The following is a 20,524-nucleotide window of genomic DNA, read 5'->3' as shown; positions in this document are numbered from 1 at the left end:
GCTTCACAGAGTGCATTCTAACATTCGCAACGGCAGACACACTAGTTTTGAGGAGATGGGAAACGTTGCCCATGCTATGGAAATGGAACGCGTGGTGATTTCTGGGTGATTCAGGGACAATGAGCGCTGTCCTTCAAGGAGTGAATGGGAGTCTTTTGGGGGCTAGCTCAAAAACCCAACATTTGCTGAATTTCGTCAACAAAAAGTACAGCATTACAAATCTTTTAGTGTTTAAATCGTGACATTAGGTACTATCAAGGAAAAAAATATACACTGACTTGACGTGATTAGCAACCGCATTACGCAGCATGACAACGTGACCGCGATTGGTTGACAGTCTGCTTGTGGGACGTTATACGCTCCTTCGTTCATTGTATTCCTATCTCCTTTCTATAATATCTCTAGCAAATGCAACATGCAATGCGCGCTAGCTTAAAGATGCAGACAAATAGGAAAATGTGATAGACCCTCTGTTAAATTACACATTTCTCGAGGTAGGAATATCAAACAAATATGATCAATGGCTCATTCGAGAAAATAAATCCTAAGTTATGACATCCCAATATTGAAATCAGACATGTATGATAGATGTTTTTCGCGGTCTAAACATCTGTAATCCTATCAACTTCTAGTGTACAGTCGTGGCCAAAAGTTTTGAGAATGACACAAATATGAATTTTCAGAAGTCTGCTGCCTCAGTTTGTATGATGGCAATTTGCATATACTCCAGAATGTTATGAAGAGTGATCAGATGAATTGCAATTAATTGCAAAGTCCCTCTTTGCCATGCAAATGAACTGAATCCCCAAAAAACATTTCCACTGCATTTCAGCCCTGCCACAAAAGGACCAGCTGACATCATGTCAGTGATTCTCTTGTTAACACAGGTGTGACCAAACTAAATAGAGACATAAAAAAGAAACTAAGGTCAGGACGTGACAGCTCCCAAGAAATTCCAGCAAGCGCCAGGACCATCTCCTAAAGTTGATTCAGCTGCGGGATCGGGGCACCACCAGTACAGAGCTTGCTCAGGAATGGCAGCAGGCAGGTGTAAGTGCATCTGTACGCACAGTGAGGCGAAGACTTTTGAAGGATGGCCTGGTGTAAAGAAGGGCAGCAAAGAAACCACTTTTCTCCAGGAAAATCAACAAAGACAGACTGATATTCTGCAAAAGGTACAGGGATTGGACTGCTGAGGACTGGGGTAAAGTCATTTTCTCTGATGAATCCTCTTTCCGATTGTTTGGGGCATCCGGAAAAAAGCTTGTCCGGAGAAGACAAGTTGAGCGCTACCATCAGTCCTGTGTCATGCCAACATTAAAGCATCCTGAGACCAGTCATGTGTGGGGTTGCTTCTCAGCCAAGGGAGTGGGCTCAACCACAATTTTGCCTAAGAACACAGCCATGAATAAAGAATGGTACCAACACATTCTCCAAGAGCAACTTCTCCCAACCATCCAGGAACAGTTTGGTGATGAACAATGCCTTTTCCAGCATGATTTCCATAAGGAAAAAGATAACTATGATGGGAGCAGGATACCAGACCTTAATCCCATTGAGAACTTGTGGTCAATCCTCAAGAGGCAGGTGGACAAATAAAAACCCACAAATTCTGACAAACTCCAATCATTGATTATGCAAGAATGGGCTACCATCAGTCAGGATGTGGCCCAGAAGTTAATTAACAGCATGCCAGGGCGAATTGCAGGTCTTGAAAAAGAAGGGTCAAGACTGCAAATCTTTGCATCAACTTCATGTAATTGTCAATAAAACCCTTTGACACTTATGAAATGCTTGTAATTATACTTCAATATTCCATAGTAACATCTGACAAATGGGTTATGGCAGTAGGTGTCAGGAGCACCGGTTTGTGTCAAGAACCGCAATGCTGCTGGGTTGTTTCATGCTGGGTAGTTTCCCGTGTGTATCAAGAATTGTCCACCACCCAAAGGAATTTCAGCCATCTTACCTCAACTGTGGGAAAGATTTCAGTCAGTTTCGGCCAGCATCTTTGTGGAACGCTTTCAGCACATGGTAGAGTCCATGCCCCAACAAATTGAGGCTATTCTGAGGACAAAAGGGAAGGTGCAACTCAATATTAGGAAGGTGCACCTAATGTTTGGTACACTCAGTGTATATCTACAAGTATAACTTCTCTTCTACTGTGGGTTCAGGTGGGCGACCAGCTGCTGGAGGTGAATGGGCGGAGCTTCGTGGCCATCCCCCATGATGAGGCGGTGAGGATCCTGAAGACGTGTCGCCACCTGCTGGTTAGGGTGAGAGACGTTGGCCGCCTGCCCCATGCCCGCACCGTGGTGGACCAGACCAAATGGGTCAGCAGCCCTAGCCCCCCCAGCCCACCGCCCATAGCAGAGAGCACCGCCAGCCCGGCTACAACACGGTGATTTAGCACAAACAGGCACAACATTGTCAAAAGGGCAATCTCTTTGTGAATTCTATGTGTGTATCCCAAATGGCACCCCAATTCCCTATAGAGTACTCTACTTTTGACCAGAACCCTATGGGCCATTTGAGATTCTTCCTATGAGAGTTTTATGACATTTTTGTTTTCAGCAAAAAAGTAATGTTGAAAGGTCACAGTTCTAACTGCAACTAGTGAGTGTAAGCTCTTTTCTTTGTTTATTTTAAATGCCCTTTAAACCAAACATTCTTGGAATGTACAATGGTGGACTCCAACATTCTCTTAAGAGGGATGTAGTATGTTTCATTCTTCAAACATTGAATGATATTTGCATTCAGTCAGTAATTTATTATTTGAGCAGAAAGAATGTCTAGGGCAGTGATGGAAAAATACTTTGTCTGCATGGCACCCTATTCCCTATTTAGTGGACTACCAGTACACTATATAGAGAATAGGATTCCATTTGGGATGCAGTCATTCTGTTGGGTGAAATCAATTATATACAACCGGTTGACATTAAGATTAGCAACATAATTTAATAGTTTTTTTCTTTATAAGACAGCCCCCATTGAAGAATTTCATCAAATTATCACTTAGCAAGGTAGCAGAATGAAATTACCATTCAGTCTCTGACCAATGTATTTATTTATCCTACCACTGTCAGTGGCAGGGCTTTTGTCATGCGAGTGATTGAGTGAGTAATGTGAGGCAGAATACATCCACTTCATTGTTGGGTTTGACTGTGACCTGTGATATGGTGCTCAGTCCCACAGCGAGCTGCCTGTCTCTCCCTCCTTTCCTCAGCTCTCTGTCACCAGCTCTAATGGAGGCAGGCTGTTTGAGAACCCTAGGAAGTATGCATTTCCCCTCAGCTCCTTTAGAAATCAAGCAAGGTGGCTTTTAGTCCTTCACTTCCATATATTTGGCATCTCATTATTAGTGATATCCTCCTTCCAGCACTTTTTGTTTAATTACTAACCAAAGAGCCTACTCGGTCTTATGGCACAATTCAATCAAACCGCAGTGCGTCAGCTGCTTAGCCTGGTGGAACCAGGCTAATCTGGCAATAACTCACATGCTGTTTCACTTTACATATCCGTGAAACGAAACGTGAGTGCAGCAGCCAATTTGCTTGACTAGGCCAGTAGCTTCTATTCCCATGGGCGAATGACACCAGCGATTATTTCCAGAGTAAGAAGTGTGTGTTTGCGAGGGCAGTAGTTAGTCAACAAAGAAACTGCATAGCCTACACATTGCTGTGGTGGGTTCGAGTGCACTAAGTTCTGCTTCAGTGTAGTGTGTGTTATTGGCTGAACCTTGAGCTGCAGCTGTCTGAATGTCTGCTCTGCTCTCTCCTGAATACTGTTGTAATGACATTCACTGTTCAAGGTTATCAGGAAAACCTATGGCACTTTAGTGTGGGTGTATACTTGTGTGTGCAGTGGCGATTTTAGCATGGAAATATTGGTGGGGGCCCAAAAGAAAATGCTTCAGATGCATGCCAGCTAAGCCACAACACTAAACAAAACATTAGTTGCACTATAACGGTGACAAACGTTGCCCACAAACTGTTAGGGCCTACATAAAGCTGTCCCAACAGAGCTTTCTTTTCAGCACCATGGAATGAATCCTTACCACTGCTATACCTGGCTATTAGTGAAGCCTTGTCTGGCAGCAAAACAGTTAATTCATGCTCATTTACTACATGGATGATTTGCTTATTCAAATCAAATCAAATGTATTTATATAGCCCTTCGTACATCAGCTGATATCTCAAAGTGCTGTACAGAAACCCAGCCTAAAACCCCAAACAGCAAGCAATGCAGGTGTAGAAGCACGGTGGCTAGGAAAAACTCCCTAGAAAGGCCAAAACCTAGGAAGAAACCTAGAGAGGAACCAGGCTACGTGGGGTGGCCAGTCCTCTTCTGGCTGTGCCGGGTGGAGATTATAACAGAACATGGCCAAAATGTTCAAATGTTCATAAATGACCAGCATGGTCAATAATAAGGCAGAACAGTTGAAACTGGAGCAGCAGCACGGCCAGGTGGACTGGGGACAGCAAGGAGTCATCATGTCAGGTAGTCCTGGGGCATGGTCCTCGGGCTCAGGTCCTCCGAGAGAGAGAAAGAAAGAGAGAATTAGAGAGAGCACATGTGGGGTGGCCAGTCCTCTTCTGGCTGTGCCGGGTGGAGATTATAACAGAACATGGCCAAGATGTTCAAATGTTCATAAATGACCAGCATGGTCGAATAATAATAAGGCAGAACAGTTGAAACTGGAGCAGCAGCACGGCCAGGTGGACTGGGGACAGCAAGGAGTCATCATGTCAGGTAGTCCTGGGGCATGGTCCTAGGGCTCAGGTCCTCCGAGAGAGAGAAAGAAAGAGAGAAGGAGAGAATTAGAGAATGCACACTTAGATTCACATAGGACACCTCTAGGACAGGAGAAGTACTCCAGATATAACAAACTGACCCTAGCCCCCCGACACATAAACTACTGCAGCATAAATACTGGAGGCTGAGACAGGAGGGGTCAGGAGGCACTGTGGATCCATCCAAGGACACCCCTGGACAGGGCCAAACAGGAAGGATATAACCCCACCCACTTTGCCAAAGCACAGCCCCCACACCACTAGAGGGATATCTTCAACCACCAACTTACCATCCTGAGACAAGGCTGAGTATAGCCCACAAAGATCTCCGCCATGGCACAAACCAAGGGGGGGCGCCAACCCAGACAGGATGACCACATCAGTGAATCAACCCACTCAGGTGACGCACCCCTTCCAGGGACGGCATGAGAGAGTCCCAGTAAGCCAGTGACTCAGCCCCTGTAATAGGGTTAGAGGCAGAGAATCCCAGTGGAAAGAGGGGAACCGGCCAGGCAGAGACAGCAAGGGCGGTTCGTTGCTCCAGAGCCTTTCTGTTCACCTTTCCACTTAATCACATGTGGTTTCTACTGACAATTGAGATGTACAAACTATGGCATAAGGGGACGACGAGCGGACAGGAGGCAATCCGTAATTTTAATTAAGACATTAATGAGCGAGCTAGGACGGACGTAGTCAGTATAACTATTTGTTGAGCACTTTTGAAATGTACAAAGACAGAATTCAGAACATAGGCCGTTGTTACAGTATTCTCCCTGTACACCAAGTCAGAAACGTAGGATTAATAAAGGGGGCATATAAGCAGACAGTGAACGCTCTTACAATATTCAATGATGACATTTATCTAAAACAGGCTATAGGCTACATATGCACCACCAACAGCTAACAGCTTACTTAACAACACACATTTAGTATTACCTTTTAGCTACAGTACACATATCTCCCTGGCATATTACATAATTTATGCAGCAGCATACAAGACATTTTTGGACTTGTTGTGTTGTGTTCACTTCAACAGGAAGGCACGGCAGTCATCAAAGTCTGGCATTCTCTGGATTTATGGTGCTTTCAAGACAACTGAGAACTCTGAACAAAACAAGGTTGAATCATGATGTCAGTGAGCTCTAATCATGATGTCAGTGAGCTCTAGAAAGAGGCCCAAGTTCATGACTTGGAATTCTGAATTGGATGACCATTCAAACCATATTTTCCCAGTCGGAGCTTGAACTCACTGAAGTCTGAGATTTTCCAGTTCCGAGTTTCCAAGTCAGGAACTCGGGCCTCTTTCTAGAAGTCATGCTCGATTGACAGCATGGCCAATGTTTAATATTTATCCTTTTAAGCTTGGAAAAGAGATCCTTAAACCCAGACATGGACCACATACCCACTCCACTGAATAGCAGACAAGTGATTGCTTTGCAATGCTTGCAGGCAGCCACTGATTCCTTCCAAACCACTCATTGTTGAATTTCCAACTTGTTTTGTAATGTTTATGTCCAATGGCCGATGAGCAACATTACATTTTATCTATATTTTCTCTTGATAATTTCTCTTCATATAACACCTTCCCAATAATCCATTATTTATTTTAGACAGGTCTGAAGAAGCATGATATGAATGTATCATGTAGTCTATGTCAGAGGAAAAGAATATCATACTCTGGGTTGTCCTTATGTTAGGTCCTGATGTGGCAATGCCAAATGGCTGTGGGCTAATTCTAAGATTTGCTTAGAAATCTGTGGCATTATTTTATATTATTTTATAGGATGAAGAGTGCAATTGAATCATTTTCTCCAAATGATTTGATGGAGTGTGCACATACGGCTATGCTGTGTTGAGTAGTTAACAAAGAATTACAAACTCCTATCCTTCATTTCGAGTTATTAATGGAACTTTAGTTGTTCCACAAACGTTGGGCTATATGTTTTTGTTTTTAATACATTGTAAGGCTGCATGATGAGACTAATAATGATGATTTGAAAAAAGTCGCTTGAAAAGGCACGAGCTCTGCTTTGTTATTTGCTCAGGCTGTACACACTTCAATCGTCTCTCATTCCCAATTTGACAAGCACTTAATAATGCCTCGAATTTCACGGCGACATCTCCTTTGTGGCCGTAATGCAACCTAAAAAGATCCGTGCCTTTTGTGGCCCAGAGTGCTGCGTTGTGCCCTTCTCCCTGATTGCTGTGCAATCCGAAGCGCCTCTCCCACTCACATGGCTCTCAATCACATGATTGGGTCTGTCTCACAGGCAAAAGGTGAAGACAGACACATAGGGGACGCAACTGAGCATGTCCTTGTCCAATTCCGAGGTGCATATTAACGATATTGGAAGAACTGTCCACATTTACTTTTTGTCAGCCAACAAGATGAGAAGGCCTAACGAACAGCAAAACCACTAGCCTATGTCAATCCACTATCCCCCATCGTACAAAAGTCGACCTATTCTATTGTGTGCAAGAAATAAATATTCCAAACATAGTCTGGGACAGTTGTGGGGTGCAATAGATCCCAAATTAATACGTGGGTGACGCAACAGATCAGAACGTTTAGCTTAAAATGTTGATAAACTATTAGGGTATTTCTTCACATTATAAGTGCAGCAATGCGCACATGGCAGTAGGCTATGAAAACACCACTATCAAAAATGACCGAGAATGCAATTATGCATGTAATGCATTTATTATTAAGGCACATTTTTATGGTGAAAATTATCTTCCCCAAACTTGAAACTCACGCCCTGCTTATGTATGCCAGTTACGCTCTGAACCCCTTGTAAAGCAGATTAATGTGCTTAATTTTAAGAAGCCACTTTAGTAGTGATTACAAACCTTATCAAAATATATAGGCCTATGGGCTACATGAGGTGTGTGACCATGATTAGAGAAATTAGCAGGAAACAATACATGTCATCTACAGTTGAAGTCGGAAGTTTAAATACACCTTAGCCAAATACATTTCAACTCAGTTTTTCACAATTCCTGACATTTAATCAGAGTAAAAATTCCCTGCCTTAAGTCAGTTAGGATCACCACTTTATTTTAAGAATGTGACATGTCAGAATAATAGTTGAGAGAATGATTTATTTCAGCTTTTATTTCTTTTATCACATTCCCAGTGGGTCAGAAGATTACATGCACTCAATTCGTATTTGGTAGCATTGCCTTTAAATTGTTTAACTTGGGTCAAACTTTTGGGTAGCTTTCCAAAAGCTTCCCACAAGTTGGGTGAATTTTGGCCCATTCCTCCTGACAGAGCTTGTGTAACGGAGTCAGGTTTGTAGGCCTCCTTGCTCGCACACACTTTTTCAGTTCTGCCCACAAATTTTCTATAGGATTGAGGTCAGGGCTTTGTGATGGCCACTCCAATACCTTGACTTTGTTGCCCTTAAGCCATTTTTCCACAACTTTGGAAGTATGCTTGGGGTCATTATCCATTTGGAAGACCCATTTGCGACCAAGCTTCAACTTCCTAACTGATGTCTTGATGTTGCTTCAATATATCCACATAATTTAACTTCCTCACAATGCCATCTATTTTGTGAAGTGCACCAGTCCCTCCTGCAGCAAAGCACCCCCACAACATGATGCTGCCACCCCCGTGCTTCACGGTTGGGATGGTGTTCTTAGGCTTGCAAGCCTCATCCTTTTTCCTGCAAATATAACAATGGTCATTATGAACTAACAGTTCTATTATTGTTTCATCAGACCAGAGGACATTTCTCCACAAAGTACGATCTTTGACCCCATGTGCAGTTGCAAATGGTAGTCTTGCTTTTTTATGCCAGTTTTGGAGCAGTGGCTTCTTCCTTTCAGGTTATGTCGATATAGGACTCTTTTTACTATGTATATAGATAATTTTGTACCTGTTTCCTACAGCATGTTCACAAGGTCCTTTGCTGTTGTTCTGGGATTGATTTGCACTTTTTGCACCAAAGTACGTTCATCTCTAGGAGACAGAACCGCTCCTTCCATACCGATCCTTCCTGAGCGGTATGACAGCTGCGTGTTCCCATGGTGTTTATTCTTGCGTACTATTGTTTGTACAGATGAATGTGGTACCTTCAGGCGTTTGGAAATTGCTCCCAAGGATGAACCAGACTTGTGGAGGTCTTGGCTGATTTCTTTTGATTTATCCATGATGTCAAGCAAAGAGGCACTGAGTTTGAAGGTGGGCCTTAAAATACATCCACACGTACACCTCCAATTGACTCAAATGATGCAATTAGCATATTAGCTTCTAAACACATTACATAATTTTCTGGAATTTTCCAAGCTGTTTAAAGGCACAGTCAATTTAGCATATGTAAACTTCTGACCCACAGGAATTGTGATACAATGAATTATAAGTGAAATAATCTGTCTGTCAACAATTGTTCGACAGTAGATGTCCTAACCCGACTTGCCAAAACTATAGTTTGTTAACAAGAAATGTGTGGAGTGGTTGAAAAACAAGTTTTAATGACTCCAACCTAAGTGTATGTAAACTTCCGACTTCAACTGTATGCACTTAAATAGCGAATGGAAGACGATTTTCATGTGGTTCATTTTCATGCCAGCCAGGAAGGCTATACTCCTGTTGTAAAGATAAACAATGTGCTTAATATTATTAAAGTTTAGAAATAAATATAATAGGCCTACTCTATAGAAAGCCGATGGGATCCTCCACTTTTTAGTAGAGGCCATCACTCAGTTTTCTCGCACAATTGCATAGCCTATAGAAATGTTGCGCAACATTTGCTCATGGGCTCTCATGACGTGTTTGATTAGATTTTCGATTATATTTACATTGATGTCAGAGTGACTAGAGGGACAATAGAGTGCTGAGTAACAGGCAGTTAGCAAGTTTGGTAGGCTACTAATAACCATCAGCAGCATCAGAGCTTGGAGAAGCCTATTTACCGGAATTTGACTGCCTTTGTGACTCGTGATCACCAGTGTGGTGGTGATGCAGTCAACGCAACAGCCCTAGTCATTGTGCAATTGCGCCTAACCGCCACAAGGGGAAGTTAGAACGCTGATTATGCTTTCGTTCCGGTCCTCAGAATGGGAGAAATGAGCCCCTCCTCTCTTTCCCTCCCTCTACCTCCCTCCCAAACACAAGCCAGAACACACAACCAAGATGCATGTGTGTGAGGCTATTTCTCAACATGGAAGGGGCCCTCTGGTTAAATTCGATGGTAATGCTTCATTATTAATTTGCCCCCATTTATTTTCTCATTTGCAAATGGATTCACATGGCTGATCTGGAGCAGGCCAATAGGCTAAATAATTACTTCATGCTTTTTACAGAGATCATGGACCACTCTTATTAGAAAATTATGTGCAGCAGCACAGCTCCCTACATCTAACTCACTAGGGAAGTGGTCAGATGACGCAGATGCTCCGGGATTCTTCCGATGGCATTGAGGAGTACACCACATCAGTCACTGGCTTCATCAATAAATGCATCGATGACGTCATCCCGACAGTGACCATACATACTGTGGCGTACAGCAGGTCAGCCACCAGGGAGAGACTCGTCGAGGCCTGGTGACAGACGGAATATACATCACCAGGCAATGGCTCCATCTGCTGGACGTGCCAGGTCTCGACAGCTCTCTGGCCGGGAATGGGGCTGATTGGGAGCTGGTGAGGAATCAAGGGCTGATTGCTCACCAGCTGTGCACGGCCCTTAAAGCTGCCGGAAGGGCAGCACACAAGGGAGAGTGGGGGAAGAAAGGACTCTCGTATAGTTGGGGACGGTTACAGAGGGAACAGGAGTGAGTGCAGTTGCGATCCCGACAGGATACAGCAAGACCCGGAGCCCAGAAGACGGTATCCCGGAGAGGGTCTCAAAGGGGTGTTACGCACACCTCTATGAAGAGGGAACGCAACACCCTGCTACAACTAAACTCTCCGTGAAGTGAAAGAGGTATGGACTGTAGGCGTGAGTAAGGATGACAACAGGCAGAATGTGGTACCGTTTACAAGGACTTTATTTCTTTACACGGTAATATGGGGAAAAGGGGCTGGACGGAACCAAAGCAAAGAAAGTACATCTCAAAGCCCCCTCTCCTATCTTACCTGCCTAACCAATACTTACCTAATTTAGCACAACCTGGTGCCCTAACCAAAATACAGGGGGTGGTCCGCCCAGGTCTTACCTATTGTGCCTAGACAATGAATATACTACGGGTATATGTATGCCCGCGGGCCTCTTGCCTAAGCACTCCCTCGGTGCCTTCCCCTTCCCCCTGGGAACAAATGAAACAGGAGAACAAATAATTTCTCAAACAAACTAAGAAACAAAGGACATCAAATAAGCTCTATCTGAGCAACAAACTCACAGAACATACCAACTGCTACCAACAACTAACATAGTAAATTATCCACAGCCATCAGCCTCCTCTCTCAGCAATGATCTCCCTCACATTCAATCTCTCTGCAATGACCTCCCAGCAATGACTCTCTCTCCTGAACAGAACACTGGCTTTTATATAGCTTCAGAAGGAATAGGTAATTGGAGACAGCTGCGTCTTGACGAGGGGGCGGGGTCAGCTCTCCAATTAGCCATGGAGTCGACCAATCAGCTGCTTGAGGGATTTCAGGAAGCCATTTCCTGAAATAAACACATGCAAATACACAAACTACAACACATAAACTGGGGAATGTAACATGGGAGACCTATCCTTTTCTTTTTTCTTTATTATTTAAATAAACACCCTTGAAACCGAGTTTATCCTACTCTGTCCGTGTCTGATCTGTGTAAACGTCTTGACCAAACCCCCTGGTCTACCAAAGTACATAACCCAATCAGAAGCAATGGATGAACAATCAAACAGGCAAAGTGACAATACAGGACAAAGATTGAATCAAACTACATCGGCTTCCGATGATCATCGGATGTGGCAGGGCTTGCAAACTATTACCGTCTACAAAAAGAAGCACAGCTGCGAGCTGCCCAGTGACAAACCTACCAGATGAGCTAAATAACTTCTATGCTCGCTTCGAGGCAAGAAACACTGAAGCATGCATGAGAGCATCAGCTGTTCTGGATGACTGTGTGATCACGCTCTCCGAAGCCGATGTGAGTAAGATCTTTAAACAGGTCAACTTTCAGACGGATTACCAGGATGTGTACTTCGAGCATGGGCTGACCAACTGGCATGTATCTTCACTGACATTTTCAACATATCCCTGACCGAGTCTGTCATACCAACATGTTTCAAGCAGACCACCACAGTCCCTGTGCCCAAGAACAACAAGGTAACCTGCCTAAATGACTACCGACCGGTAGCACTCACGTCTGTAGCCATGAAGTGCTTTGAAAGGCTCACATCAACACCATTATCCCAGAAACCCTAGACCCACTCCAATTTGCATACCGCCCCATTCCCACCGGGACAAACTGAACACCTACGTGAGAATGCTATTCATTGTCTACAGCTCAGCGTTCAACACCATAGTGTCCTCAAAGATCATCAGTAAGCTAAGGACCCTGGGACAAAACACCTTCCTCTGCAACTGTAACGTCGGACTTCTTGACGGGCCTGCCCCAGGTGGTAAAGATCTGCCACGCTGATCCTCAACACGGGGGCCCCTCAGGGGTGTGTGCTCAGTCCCCTCCTGTACTCCCTGTTCACCCATGACTGCATGGCCAAGCACGACTCCAACACCATCATTACGTTTGCAGAGGCCAGAACAGTGGTAGGCCTGATCACCTACAATGATGAGATAGCCTATAGGGAAGAGGTCAGAGACCTGACAGTGTGATGACAGGATAACAAACTCTCCCTCAACATGATCAAGACAAAGGAGATGATTGTGGACTACAGAAAAAGGAGGACCGAGCACAACCCCATTCTCATCCACAGGGCTGTAGTGGAGCAGGTTGAGAGCTTCAAGTTCCTTGGTGTCCACATCACCAACAAACTATCATTGTCCAAGCACACCAAGACAGTCGTAAAGAGGGTATGACAATGCCTATTCCCCCTCAGGAGACTGAAAATATTTAGCATGGGTCCTCAGATCCTCAAAACGTTCTACAGCTGCATCATCGAGAGCATCCTGACGGGTTGCATCACTGCCTGATATAGCAACTGCTCGGCCTCCGACTACAAGGCACTACAGAGGGCAGTGCGTATGGCCCAGTACATCACTGGGGCCAAGCTTCCTGCCATCCAGGACCTCTATACCAGGCGGTGTCAAAAAATTGCTAAAGACTCCAGCCACCCTAGTCAGAGACTGTTCTCTCTGCTACCACACAAGCGGTACCAGAGCACCAAGTCTAGGTCCCCCCATTTTTACACTGCTGCTACTCTGTTTATTATCCATGCGTAGTCACTTTACCTCTACCTACATGCACCTCAATAACCTCAACTATCCGGTACCCCCACACATTGACTCTGTACCGCTACCCCCTGTATATAGCCTCGCTACTGTTACTTTATTGTTGCTCCTTAATTATTTTTATTTTTCTTGTTTTTTTATATATATGTATTTTTTTATTTTTTTACTTCAGTTTATTTTAGTAAATATTTTCTTATCACTTTTTTTCTTAACTGCATTGTTGGTTAAGGGCTTGTAAGTAAGCATTTCACTGTAAGGTCTACAGTACCTGTTGTATTCGGCGCATGTGACAAATAAAATTTGATTTGATTTGTAACAATGTAATTGACTGTTGTTTGTACAAAGTAGATTAGCTAGGTGTGCTAGATGTCAGCATTTAACCACCAGCTTTACTAAAATGTATCAATGGCGGATCACTCTGATATACTCTGAGTGTACAAGACATTAAGAACACCTGCTCTTTCCATGACATAGACTGACCAGGTGAATCCAGGTGAAAGCTATGATCCCTTATTGATGTCACCTGTTAAATCTACTTCAATCTGTGTAGATGAATGTGAGGATACAGGTTAAAGAAGAATTTTTAAGCCTTTAGACATGGATTGTGTATGTGTGCCATTCAGATGGTGAACGGGTAAGACAAAAGATTTAAGTGCCTTTGGATGGGGTATGGTAGGTGCCAGGTGCACTGGTTTGAGTGTGTCAAGAACAGCAACGCTGCTGGGTTTTTCACACTCAACAGTTTTCCATGTATGTTGGGGAAAAACAGATCGGTAACTGTAATTTGTTATGTTACCAGAAAAAAATATTGTAATATTTTAAAAATGTCAGTCTCTCGATGTGCAAAACTGATAGAGACATACCCCAAGCGACTTACAGCTGTAATCGCAGCAAAAGGTGGCGCTACAAAGTATTAACTTAAGGGGGCTGAATAATTTTGCACGCCCAATTTTTCAGTTTTTGATTTGTTAAAAAAGTTTGAAATATCCAATAAATGTCGTTCCACTTCATGATTGTGTCCCACTTGTTGTTGATTCTTCACAAAAAAATACAGTTTTATAGCTTTATGTTTGAAGCCTGAAATGTGGCAAAAGGTCGCAAAGTTCAAGGGGGCCGAATACTTTCGCAAGGCACTGTATATTAATGTAAAGATATTATTTTATTTTATTATTCTATGTAGTAGAAAGTGATGGGTTAGAAGATTTAACATCCTTTAACATTGATTTTTGTGTTATTCTAATGCCTTTTAATGGGAAAATAATCTAAAAGTAACTGAATGTAATCAGATTACGTTACTGAGTTTGGGTAATCCAAAAGTTCAGTTACTGATTACAATTTTGGACAGGTAACTAGTACCTGTAACGGAATACATTTAGAAAGAAACCTACCCAACACAGGGAACAAGTATGGCCCACCACCCAAAGAACATCCAGCCAACGTCACACAACTGTAGGAAGCATTGGAGTCAACATTGGCCAGCATCCCTGTGGAATGCTTTCGACACCTTGTAGAGTCCATGCCCCGATGAATTGAGGTTCTTTTGAAAGTGTTCCCAATGTTTTGTACACTGTATAAGGATTATATATTGAACTAAAATATAACATGCAAACAAATTCGAAGATTTTACTGAGTTACAGTTCATTTAAGGAATTCAGTCAATTGAAATAAATAAATTAGGCCCTAATCTATGGATTTCACATGACTGGGAGTACAGATATGCAACTGTTGGTCACAGATACCTTACAAAAATGGGCCTCACTGTGGGCCTCAGGATCTCGTCATGGTGCATTCAAATTTCCATTGATAAAATGCACTTGTGTTTGTTGTCCGTAGCTTATGCCTTCCCATATTATAACCCCGCCGCCACCATGGGGAACTTTGTTCACAACGTTGACATCAGCAAACCTCTCGCCCACACAATGCCATACACGTTGTCATCCAAATACTCTAAAATAATGTTGGAAGTAGCTTATGGTAGAGTAATGAACATTAAATTCTCTGGCAACAGTACTGGTGGACATTCCTGCCAATTGCAAGCTCACTCAAAACTTGAGACATCTGTGACATTGTATTGTGTGACAGAACTACACATTTTAGAGTGGCCGTTTATTGTCCCAAGCACAAGGTAGACCTGTGTAATAATCATACTGTTTAATCAGCTTCTTGATGTGCCACACCTGTCAGGTGGATGGATTATCTAGGCGAATGAGAAATGCTCACCAACAGGGATGTAAACAAATTTGTGCACAAAATCTGAGAGAAATAAAAGTTTTGTGCCTATGGAACATTTCTGGGATCTTTTATTTCAGCTCATGATACATGGCACCAACACTTTACATTTTGCGTTTATATTTTTGTTCAGTGTAATATTCCCCTGTCCTACCGCAATCAACACACACACATTTTACAGTAACAATAAAATGGAATATAACAGAATAAAATAGAAAGGATATTTTTCCCAATGGCTAATGCTACCAGTACTCACGTGGGAAAAAGTTTTTGGAAACAATTCTGAGAGTTAAATGCCAAAAATAGATTCATTAGAATCTCCTCAATCAAAACGACTTGCCTGTATGGAATTCTGAAAGTGTATTTGAAAAGTGATTTGGTCTACGCACGCAACTTTTAATTGAGGAACCACTGTATGTAGAGAATAGTGTGCCAATTTGGGATGCATCTCTTGGCTTCCTTTTTTGCTGAGGCACAGGGAGCACTGCTGCTAGTTCTCTCCGGGCTTTTGTTGTTGTTTTCATGTCATATTACATATTTCAAAGTCATTTGTGCTTGGTTGTTATATGTGCTATTGTAAAATGGGTTTTCTGTCAGTGGTTCATAATGTGAGCATCTTTAATGTTCTACTGTTTTTTGCTGCAGGCCATCTTCAGCGCGGGCTACACCTGTATTAGGAAAGGTAAGTCAAATTCTACTACATACTTACTGTATATACTCCTATACTACTTGATTCTACTATATCGTCATTGATAAATAAATGTATAATATCCAAGTTCTTTTTCATTAACCCCAAATGACTGACATCAGAAGTGAAGAACATACAGACATCGCATACACACATTTATAATAGGTCTCTTAATTGAGGGGTCACCAGATTTGGCCACACTTAAGGCCTTTTAGACTGACCGTTCACCATCTTCAGATTAAATCTTAATATTCTAGTACCCTTTAACCTCACAGACAGCTGAGCACATCATACATGAACTACACAGTGTGTGTGTTCCAAATGGCAGTCTATTACTATATAGTGGGCTACCAGGGCTACTCGTGATGGTTTGTTAAAGTCCCATAACTTGAGTCACAGCTCTTCAGGGTCGGATACAATCTGCAGTATGGATTTTTGAAATTGAACAAGTCGCAAAGTGCCTCTGGGCCCTGGTCAAAAGTATAGGGTCCCATTTGGGATGCACACTAAATCTTACAGTACCATTAAGGTACGAATCTATAGCTCAAAGTGGGAGTACTTAAAGTAAGACCAGGGCTATGTCCCAAAATGGCACCCTATTCCCTATATAGTGTACTAGATCCCTATGGGCTCTGGTCAAACGTAGTGGTCTATGTAGGGAATAGGGTGCTATATGGGATGCAATTTAGTAGCAAATGCAGAAAACATAGAAAACAGTAGGATTTACTGGAAGAGAAGAAAGAGAGGCAATTTGCGGCTAGTTCGATTGGAAAATCAATACTGCAGATGGTATCTGACCATGAAGAGCAGTGACTCAAGTTATGGGACTTTAACAAACCATCACGGATTAGGTACTGTATGTACATATTGTGTTTTACCATTTTACAGTTAAGAGTAGCTCACCCCTGCTTTTCTCTTCTATCTCTCTTTCTCTCTCTCGCTCTCTCTTTCTCTTGCTCACTCACTTGTTCTTGCTCTCTCTCTCTCTCTCTCTTTATCTCTCTATTTCCTAGCAAGAGAGGCACTGAAGTGAAGAGGAAATTCAACAACTCTCCATGTTCAGGCCTTCTTCACAGGCCAAAACATGGTGACTTTAACAATAAAGAAGCATTTTTATCCACTGTCCTCCCAAGAGTTGCTGAATTTCATCCTCACTTCATTCCTAACATCCATGACCTCATCCTTAGTTGGACATTTTGATCGATCCTGTCAAGGGACAGTGACAGCCACCTGACAAGACGCCATCACCATGGCGTCTCAAAGTCAGGTCTCGTCAATAAAAGAGAAAAGCGAGGGAAGAGTCCTTCGTTAGTCATCTTTAATTAAAGGTGAACACTGAGCTAATCTCATGGAGGAAATGCTGTATTCCGTATTCAGCCATGACGCGTCACTGTTGTTGTGAAAGAAATATCAACTTGATGATTGAGCAATTCTAGGTTCTGAAGCTTTCATTTGTATGATGGTTTACCTTCTACTGCTGTGAGTAGAGTGCTGTGTACCTCTGCTCCAGTCAGGCTCTCCTGGGTAGGCTTGCAGAGTGGTCCCATGGTGGTGATGAGAGGCAGGATTCAATGACAGACAGCCTAGACACTCAATCATACACACGAGCATGCATACACAGATGCACGGTTGAGCAAACACGCATGTGTGCCACACACACCACACACACACTCAATCATCATAAACATGTTGAGACACAAAGGAGCGCAATGGCACCACCAATGGTTTCACACACAATATAGACGTGTGTGTGTGTGTGTGTGTGTGTGTGTGTGTGTGTGTGTGTGTGTGTGTGTGTGTGTGTGTGTGTGTGTGTGTGTGTGTGTGTGTGTGTGTGTGTGTGTGTGTGTGTGTGTGTGTGAGTGTGTGTGTGATTTTCAGTGTTTAGGGTGAGTTTAATGGAGGTTAAACTCACCCTAGGTTAATGGCCCTGGAACCAATCTCACAGTCACACACACACAGATACCATTCTCTCACAGTTGCAACAGCAGGAGAACACCTTATGGTGCCGCCTGCCAAGAAGTGAGGACTCATGACCAATATCAATGCTACCTAACTCACAACAACCAGTTTTAGAAAAACACATTCACTTACTGTGAAATGATACAGGTACGCAAACAAAAGCTCTGTCTTTCCTCCTTCTAACCTAGACCAACACATTCAAATCTACCAGTTCCTAAATGTGCCATCTAATCTTGCAATGTTTACAGCTTTGTATCCAAAGAGGGGATGTCTTTTATTTGGCTTGTATCCTAAATTGCACCCTATTCCCTAAATAGTGCACTACCTTTGACCAGAGCCCATAGGACACATCCTCGTATCCCTAATGCATTCAGTCAGTCTGGCTTGCGGCTGTTAAAATGATACTCTGACCTGTATTAAATCAACATGCTCTCACCACCAATCTCCAATTGCAAATCTCATTAGTTGCAGACCGCCAGAGGCACCCAGTTTGGACTCATTCCTGATGAATAGCTGTTTAATTTTAGCAAGGTCCTTTGATGTAGATCCAATTGTAAGCATTCTAAGCAAATTTGTATGTTGGCTTTCTGTTCACAATGGAGCTCAATGGTGAGAGAGTGAGAGAAAGAAAGAGATGAACCCAGAGACAGATAGAGAGGCCAAGACAGAGACCGAGGTGACTCGAAAGAGCTGTACTGAGCTTGATCACACTTTCTGTGATTGATTATGCTGAGAAGTGTTTTCCCCGCAGTTTTCCCTGTCCTTAGTCATGCTCTAATGTTCACACCATCAACTCTCCTGTACACCTTGGTAGACCTTCAACTGTATCTCAAACCCGATACGTAACCATAAAAGTGACTGCTCTTCCATTGTATGGATTTCACTGCAGAATATGGAAGCTCACGTAAACTCCACAGGGTTGTGTTACTTGGAATGCTACCGGGGTAAAACCCTTGTAGGGTCACCTTGGGGAGAAATCAATGTCTTGATTGATTCCAAAATGGCACCCTGTTCTCTCTATTGTGCACTACTTTTGACCAGAGGCTCTGGCCAAAAGTAGCACACTACATAGGGAATAGGCTTCCATTTGGGAATTTGGTGCTGGTATGGTGCTGGTGGAGAAGTGAGGGCAGCACAGCGCAGGACAGGAGCCCAGCGTGACTGACAAATTCCCTTAGTAATTAATAGGAACAAGAGTCAATGCTTTGCTCCTGACCTGCTAACTGTCTCTGTCATTTTTCTCTTTACTCTCTGGGCCCTGCAACATATTCATCCTCCTGGTGCTCCTCTTGACAATCTGCTTCACATTCCCAGGTGTCTATAACCTACAACATTTTGTGTCCTCAAAAAGGTGTGCTGTGGTATATCATCTGAGATGTCAAAACATAACCATCTGTGTTAGACGTCCTCTCCACATATCCACGCACAGCTCTTATCCAGGCACCCATTTTAGAATGAGTGGAACTGCATCATTTTGAGTGCCATCGTTTAACCATGAATGGTATTTAAGATCCATCAATGGCTAGGTACTCAATATTCTATGTTCCGGTCTATTTAAAGCTGGAATGGTCATTTCAAGCTGTAACTGAATAACAATGATACAGTTATTGGTCTCACCCTAACACTGATGACTTTGAAGTGGTTTCTATTGTTAGAGCTTGAGAAATGCTTGTTGGTGTGCTGTTGCTGTGTGTGGGATGACTGAGAGCAAAGGAGATATGCTGTACAGCAGACTCTGTACGTGCTCAGAAATAAAGGTTGAGATTTTTCTTAAAGGGGTACAAACGCTGTCACTGTAGCGGTACACTCTAAGGTATGTCCTTTGTACCTTTCGTTAACAATACTGTACCCTAACCAAACCCTTAATTCCAAGAGTGCACATTCATTCTTTCTCTCTCCTTCTGTCTTTCTCTTTCTCTCCCTCCCACTCTCTGCCTGTCTGTCTTTCTTTCTCTCGCTCTCTCTTTCTCTCTCTCTCTCCCTCCCTTGTTCTCTCTCTCTCGCTCTCTCTCCTCTCCCTCCCTCGATACAGTCAGTGTGTCGAGGTGTGTGGCCCCCAGGTTCCCAGGTGTCTCTGGAGGAGCAGGCCTTTCTGCTGCTGACAGACCCAGAGAGGCAGACCATGGTTTACTACCTGCAGGAGTACCAGGAGGGACACATCGGTCTGGAACCCCTGGCTATGGCCCTGTTTGAACTCTTCAACACCCACGCCAAGGTACTGTAACACCTGCTGAGACAGCACATCTGGGCTAGCATCCCAAATGGCACCCTATAGGTCACCCTAACTGTCCACCATTCTTCCTCCTGTCCTCCCTCCTGTTCCCTTTGTCAAAGGAGATGATGAAAACCTTGTGCTCGAAAGTTAAACGCTGTCCAATAAATTCCCATTGAGAGCATAATGCAGTGTCCCCTTTTCACCTTTTATTGAACCCTTTCTGACGTCCAGCACCTGCTCTAAGTCAAATAAGGACTCTATATAGCCTATAGGGCCTCTATATAACCT

At 43.2% G+C, this 20,524-nt stretch overlaps 1 protein-coding gene across 1 annotated transcript in view; it reads left to right on the top strand.

The window, feature by feature from the left end:
* Positions 1–20,524, top strand: part of LOC135545008 (whirlin-like) — a 110,304-nt gene that overhangs the window by 71,110 nt on the left and 18,670 nt on the right. Inside the window, exons 4-6 of the mRNA XM_064972677.1 lie at positions 2,175–2,401; positions 16,017–16,053; positions 20,054–20,236. Of these exons, the coding sequence (XP_064828749.1) occupies positions 2,175–2,401; positions 16,017–16,053; positions 20,054–20,236 (447 nt within the window). The remainder of the gene's footprint in view (positions 1–2,174; positions 2,402–16,016; positions 16,054–20,053; positions 20,237–20,524) is intronic.

Source organism: Oncorhynchus masou, chromosome 1 (assembly GCF_036934945.1).
Source record: "Oncorhynchus masou masou isolate Uvic2021 chromosome 1, UVic_Omas_1.1, whole genome shotgun sequence".
Classification (NCBI taxonomy): Eukaryota; Metazoa; Chordata; class Actinopteri; order Salmoniformes; family Salmonidae; genus Oncorhynchus; species Oncorhynchus masou.
Note: the sequence above shows the minus strand (reverse complement) of the source record. Positions and strands in the feature narration are given on the sequence as shown.